Raw genomic sequence first — 7,521 nt, forward strand, 5'->3', positions numbered from 1 at the left:
AGATCAGATGTTTTTCTTAATTAATTATATTTTATATTAAATAATAAGTGACGACTGAAAAAACTATTTTCACAGAATCCATTACAGATCAATATTTTAATACACAAGTAATGAACTCTTCACCAGTCTTCTCTCTTCACTCAGTCTGGTCCTCTGCTGGCATAAAGCAGTAACTACACTAAGAGAACAGACAACATGGTTTGAAATGTTCAACAGAACCTTTATTGATGTTTGTGGAACAGAAATGAATTCAACACTGAGGTATTTGAACAAACATCTTGGAAAAACGCCAACACAGATAAAAATCTTAAATCTTAAAGTAAACCACCACAAAAGAAAACCTTCACTTTTGAAATGTTGAAAAACCACCACCACAGAACTAAATCTTAACTCTTTTAAAACACCACCACAGACAATCACATTGCTGTTTGGAACTTGTGTTTACGTCTTTGGAACGTGTCACGTTTAACCCTTCAGTACTCCTCTCCCTCTTCATCCTCCTCTCCAATGCTGTCAGTGCCAACCTCTTCATAATCTTTCTCCAGGGCAGCCATATCCTCTCTGGCCTCGGAGAACTCTCCCTCCTCCATTCCCTCTCCGACATACCAGTGCACAAAGGCTCTCTTGGCGTACATGAGGTCAAACTTGTGGTCCAGTCGGGCCCAGGCCTCAGCGATGGCCGTGGTGTTGCTCAGCATGCACACAGCCCTCTGCACCTTGGCCAGGTCTCCTCCAGGAACCACAGTGGGAGGCTGGTAGTTGATGCCCACCTTGAAGCCTGTGGGGCACCAGTCCACAAACTGGATGGTGCGTCTGGTCTTGATGGAGGCGATGGCGGCGTTGACGTCTTTGGGCACCACATCGCCGCGGTACAGCAGACAGCAGGCCATGTATTTACCATGACGTGGATCGCACTTCACCATCTGGTTGGCTGGCTCGAAGCAGGCACTGGTGATCTCTGCAACAGACAGCTGCTCATGGTAGGCTTTCTCAGCAGAGATGACCGGAGCATAGGTGGTCAGAGGGAAGTGGATACGGGGATATGGCACCAAGTTGGTTTGGAACTCGGTCAGGTCGACATTCAGAGCTCCATCAAAGCGGAGGGAGGCTGTGATGGAGGACACGATCTGGCCAATCAGCCTGTTCAGGTTGGTGTAGGCTGGTCTCTCGATGTCCAGGTTCCGGCGGCAGATATCGTAGATGGCCTCGTTGTCCACCATGAAGGCACAGTCAGAGTGCTCCAAGGTGGTATGAGTGGTCAGGATGGAGTTGTAGGGCTCAACCACTGCTGTGGAAACCTGGGGTGCTGGGTAGACAGCAAACTCCAGCTTAGATTTCTTCCCATAATCAGCAGACAGTCTCTCCATCAGTAGGGAGGTGAAACCAGAGCCAGTTCCTCCACCGAAGGAATGGAAGATCAGGAAGCCCTGAAGGCCAGTGCACTGGTCAGCCTGTAAAACAAGACATTGTTTAACAATTTGTTCACAGCCTTAAATGTGCAATTCAAAGTGGTTGAGATGTCATTTGTCACACTTGTTCAGCAAATCAAGGATACCAAACTCACCAATTTACGGGTCCTGTCCAGAACCAGATCGATGAACTCCTTGCCGATGGTGTAGTGTCCACGGGCGTAGTTGTTAGCAGCATCCTCTTTTCCTGTGATCAGCTGCTCAGGGTGGAACAGCTGACGGTACGTTCCTGTGCGCACTTCATCTGTAAAATGCAGTATTCAGAAAACAATTTAGGAATGACAAACACTTACACAAGCAATAAGTGAAATATCATCACTATACATATGGTGCTGTGAATAAGAAGAAACAAGACCATATGCTTTATAAAATACTGGAATTTTTTTTACAAGCTTAGGTGGACATGGTGAAAAAAATATATATATCTCAAGATCCCCAAATTAAGACTGATCAGGAAGCATCCAAAATAAAGCATCGAATATTACAGATGACTCACCAATAACAGTGGGCTCCAGGTCCACAAAGATTGCCCTGGGAACATGCTTTCCTGCTCCAGTCTCACTGAAGAAGGTATTGAAGGAGTCATCGCCTCCCCCAATAGTCTTGTCTGAGGGCATCTGTCCGTCTGGCTGGATCCCATGTTCCAGGCAGTACAGCTCCCAGCATGCATTGCCCATCTGAGCTCCGGCTTGGCCGATGTGCACAGAAATACACTCACGCTGGGGATTGAAAAAAAATACAGTTACTTGAACGAGAGGGTGATTACTTTCATACAAACCATAAACAGTGAAGAAGAAATGCTTGGCCTGAAGAAAATAGCTAACTAGATAATCAACTTGTCAACTTATCAATTGAAACGTTTCATTTAAAACTGTTGGAGATGAAGGAAATTTGAAATCCACAAAGCTGTTTCAATGAACTGTAATCAAACCGAAATTTTTCAGGAGAGAAAAAACTAACTTGTCTTCTCGATATGAAAGTACCTGTATGCCAGTATCTGTCTTCTAAAAGGGAGTGCGTTGAAAAGTTTTACCACATAAACTCAGTTCAAGACTACAACCGCTGTAGTAACGTTCAACTCTGCCTACAGTAAAATCGTTAAAGACGGCCTGATAACGGATATTTAATGTGTTTTTGTTTTTTAACCGAAGAACAGAGGCATCAGGAAGCCTGAAAAGACGTGCTCATTTCGAAGTTTTATCAAGCCTTGTTACTCACCATGTTGTCAGTTTGTCCTTCGGAAGATGCAGAGAATTCGACACAAGGCCGCAGAAGTGAAGCAGACAGACTTCAGACACAAGGCAGAAATGAGGCGGGGAGGACGTGACCGGCCTTATATACCCGAGGATTTCGCGGGCGCAGCTGGGCGGGAGAGAGGGGGCCGTTTAAAAAGAGAAAGAGAGAGAGAGAGAGAGAGAGAGAGAGAGAGAGAGAGAGAGAGAGAGAGAGAGAGAGAGAGAGAGAAGTCCATAAAAGTGCTTGATACTTTATCCGCTCTTACATTTTTCGCCTTATCTTTCACTTAAAGTTTAGACTTTTGTTTGTGAAAAAAAACACTACAGCTGTTATGCTTCATATTGCGTCTCTGATGCTTTCATGTGTTTGTTTTTTTAGTGCGTGTGACATTTTAACATGTTTCTCGTAGTTTTACATTCAGGCTCCTTGCAGATGGTTTTAATGAGACAGTTACTGCATCCGAGACTTTCCTGTTTATATTTATCATGTTAATACTCCGTATGAATCAAAATAAAATATAATATAAAAATTGATATGGAAACAGCAATATTGTGATTATTAAAAGATAACAATAGCAATCATAACAATAGTGATTATAATATGTAAATATAATAACAATATAGCGGCCGTGGGGGTCGCTGTGATGTGCTATGGATGAGCTCCCTGTTTGGGACTTTTGGGGCTGTTTTGTGGGGTTTCTTTGTGTTTATGATGTTCCTATTATTGTCGGTTGCGTTTTGCAGTTTTGCTCTGGTGTTCTGAGTTCATATTGTGTGTTCACTTATTTTTCATGTGTCGGACCGTGAACGGGAGAGGTTTCTGGGAGAAGGAGGTGAGGCCTCCAGAACAAACAGTAAGTATGAATGTGTTCCCTTGCTTATTTTGAATTAAGGATTTGGTTGAGTGTAAGCAGTTGTATATTATTTCTACACCCCAAGTTGCAGCTCAATACAACAAAAGTACCTATTTTTAGTACTATTTTTCATGATCATAGACAAACTAATGCACTGGCATAAAGTCAATCAGAATCATACAATTCCAATAGTGTAGTAACAATGGGGTGGCTGTCATTTTCTGCGTGCTGCTCGGCATTCTGGAAGGACTTGGGTTGGGACCGTACAGGCTGCAAGGATTTAGTAGTTACTAAACGTAACTCCAGTTCTACGAGTGTGTGCGTGCCCACCTACCTGCAGGCCCAGCAGCCCTGCTTCCTTTTCTACTGGCTGTTCAGAAGAAGGAAGTGGAGCGGGTGCGCGCTGACTATATCCCCTTGGTAGGAGCGTGGCAATGTGACAGTGCACGCAGGTAGGTGGGTACGCACACACTCGTAGAACTAGAGCTACGTTTAGTAACTACTAATTCTACTTCGTGTAGTGCAGCGCGACCACTGTCCAGCAGAGCCTTCAGAAATCCCAGCACCCTGCCGATGGCACAGGAGACCGGGTCCCAGCCCTTCTCCGAGCACCACGACATGAAGAGGTGCCACTGAAACCTGTAAGCTTTGACAGTAGAGGGGGCCCTGGCACTCTGGATGGTGGATACCACAGCCGGGGGGAGATCGAGTCTCACCCTCTCAGCTTCCAGGCCAAGAGTCTCCTGCCCAGGATGGGGCAAGACCGGAGGGCACCCCCTGCCTGTGACAGGGCGTCGGGTACGTCGGGAATCAGCCACGGATCCTCGACTGCCAACTGAACCAGGTCTGGGAACCACCTGGCGCTGGGGGTGTCTCAGTAGGGGTGTGGCAGTGTGCCAGCACGCGTAGGGGATTGGTGCGTCGGTTTCAGATTTGTCTCAGTGATTGGCTTCCGCCAGAGGGGAGTACCAATAGCGAAAGCCTGTAGGTGGGCTAAGCACTACACAAAGTAGAAGTTAATTTGTGTCTGTGTTGTTCCTTTCATTAATATTTATGGTTATTTGTTGTTATCGTGTTCTGGTGTTATTTTTGGTTATTTCATGTGTCAGACTGTCAACGGGTGGAGTTGCTGTCACAATGATTCTGGGTCTGCGAGCCGCATAATGTGTGTGTTTCCCGGTGTGCTTTACATACAAAAGCCCTGGTGTTTAAGAGATAGTTGTCAGTCTTAAGATCCTCGTCACCATCAATGTGAGAAGTGTGAAGTCCAGAGTTACACCGTGTTTCCACCTCCCCTACTCTACTCAACTCAACTCGGCTCTACCCTGCTTCTGAACGTTTCCATCAGCCTGCTTTACCGCTACCTGGGTAGGTTTTCCAGCCCTACTCCGCCGGGGTTCTAGTAGTGCTGAGTTGGGCTGAAATTGTGAAATCAAACACGACACTGGTCGCTGATTGGTCGGGATGGGAATCGAGAACCTGTTCTTTTGTAGACGCGGTTCCTCATGCCTCGATTCCAAGGAATTGTTTGGCTGTCTCCTTAACAATCCCGCTTATCGGTTCCGCTGTGTGCGTGACGATTTACCATGCACGGAGCGCATGGACTCACAGCAGCCACGACGCAGCTGTGGTCCGCTGCAGCGCCGCTACAGAGCTGTGAACCGGAAACGTTCAGCAAGGATCCTATGTTTTCTCAGTCCGGAGACCTGCTTCAATCTAAACAGAAACAAGTCGGGTGCCAGAAGGAAAGTAGATACTGTCTCAAAATCTGTGATTTCAAAATAAAATATGTGTTGTGTTTTTGCCTTAACATTGTTTTTTTTTTTTTTTTTAAATCTTCGGGTAGAATATTTAACAAACAACGCGATCTAATCATTATATGCATCAGAACAGGGTTTCCCAACCCTGGTCCTCGGGGAACACTATCCTGCATGTTTTGGATGTTTCCCTCTTCCAACACACCTGATCCAAATGATCAGAATTGTTATCAGGCTTCTGCAGAGCTTGATGACGAGCTGGTCATGTGAATCAAGTGTGTTGGAAGAGGGAAACATCCAAAACATGCAGGATAGTGTTTCCCTAGGACCAGGGTTGGGAAACCCTGCATTATGAAGAATATAACGATGTTGTACTTACTCATTGTAAGAAAGTCAAACAACACCAAAATTGCACAAAACAAAGCTCTGTGACCAGAGCGGCTGTGCTGCCAGATTGGGCGGGTTTCTGCACAATCAAGCTGCTTTTGAACCCGAGGTAGGTTGATGGAATGGTTATGTGTTTGTGATGTGTGTTTGTTTTGCAAATCCGATGGAGGTTTGGACTGCTTTCTATTGTTGGACGGTTTTAACATTATATTTGGGGCAGATCTGGCAACCTCCGTCAGCTGATGGCAGACACAGGAGGCCTGTGAGTGACAGTGCTGCAGAGCTGGACTGGACAGCACAGGTGTTCAGTGTGAGCCCAGCATAATTTGGTCTTGAGGACCTACCTGGCCTGAGGAAGAAGCTCCAGAGTTTGGCTGTATTTCACACGAAAAGATGAAACTGGGGCTACTTGCAACGCTTGCAGAGTTTTCATGACATGGATATTTTTTTCTTCTTTTCAGGATTAAGATGTTAAAGAGTTAATGCAAACACCCCATTTGTATTGTTTCATTTCTCACTCAATGAGAATCGATAAGAGAATTGATAAGGAATTGTATCGATAGCAGTATCGATAATGGAATCGGAAATGCTAAATTCTTAACAACCCATCCTTACTGATTGGTCAAGATCACTGACCAAAAAGCGACCAGCTGTGGCTTGTGTGGCGTTAAACCCAAAACACCGCTATGTTTTAAAGACTTCTGATACAACGCTGAAAAAGTTTTTTTTGAGAGCTAGCAGGGTTGATGGCAGAACATGGATCCCCTGAGACCTCAACCTTTTTATTTTTACTGTCTATGACCCCAACTCAGTGCCGAGAAACACTGAAACAACAAGGACCATAACTCAAAGAGCGGGGCAAAAATTATGGAGGCACAGACATCTATTGGCAAACATCTATTGAGATATATCTATGTCAATAGATGTAGAAACTTTATGGACAGTTAGAAATTAAATTTAATTGGTGTCTTGTCTCACACTATAACACAGCAGTGTTTCAATGATTTAGATAAATGTGGTGTTTCCTGTTTGTATTTTCTGTCAAGTGTCCATATATTTCATAATCATATGTTAAACTTTATAATAAATAACTGAACATCATCTTAAAGTTCCATTAAGAGATCCAAATTATTTGACATATTACATTTTTTTCTAAAGTAATGTAGTCATTATTTTACTAAGTAATTTGTCACTTTTAAAATTATATCATTAAGACTTTAAAAGTAACTCAGTGACTGATTCAGTTACTTTTTTGAAGTAGTGACTATAACAACTTTTTTTAAAAGTAACTTGCCCAAGACTGGAGATAAATACCAATGATTTGAGTGAGATGAAGTTATTTAAGTGTAAGATATATGGATATTATTTAAATGTGAAAGATGTGGACAACTAAATAAATTTTAAGTGTTTTTTAGTTGCCAATAACAGGATAAACAACATGGTTCAATTTTTTATACTGTATAAGGTTCACAGACCCTTCACATTTGTTTTTTGTTGGGTTTTTTTTTTTTTTTGGTTTGTTTGTTTGTTTTTTGCTTGGCTTTTTTTCTGTCATTTCTTAATTTCTGTTAACATTGTGAGTTTCCAATTGTTTTGAATGCCTCACTAAAATACAAGCTGCCATTGAATGTAAGGAATATTTCAAGTCTTCATTTCTTGAAGTTGAGTCATCCCATCCAAAACTGCCAGACAATCAAGAAACAAAGAAACTTATGTTCTTGCTAAATCAGCCCTGTAAATACGACTGAACGTTTTACAGAACAATAGCAGGAGCTGTGGATGTTTCCTGGGCAGTAATAGGATCTACAGCTGAATGCTG

General features: G+C 43.4%; 1 protein-coding gene across 1 annotated transcript; it reads right to left on the reverse strand.

The window, feature by feature from the left end:
- Positions 1 to 438: 438 nt before the first annotated feature.
- LOC115403578 (tubulin alpha chain-like) lies at positions 439 to 2,185 on the reverse strand. The gene is made up of 3 exons (XM_030112530.1): positions 1,966 to 2,185; positions 1,565 to 1,713; positions 439 to 1,451 (listed from the first exon to the last, which is right to left on the reverse strand). The coding sequence occupies exons 1-3, from the start codon at positions 2,144 to 2,146 to the stop codon at positions 474 to 476; spliced, it is 1,308 nt and encodes a 435-aa protein (XP_029968390.1). The 5' UTR covers positions 2,147 to 2,185; the 3' UTR covers positions 439 to 473.
- Positions 2,186 to 7,521: the final 5,336 nt, after the last annotated feature.

Source organism: Salarias fasciatus, chromosome 16 (assembly GCF_902148845.1).
Source record: "Salarias fasciatus chromosome 16, fSalaFa1.1, whole genome shotgun sequence".
In the NCBI taxonomy this organism is placed as follows: domain Eukaryota; kingdom Metazoa; phylum Chordata; class Actinopteri; order Blenniiformes; family Blenniidae; genus Salarias; species Salarias fasciatus.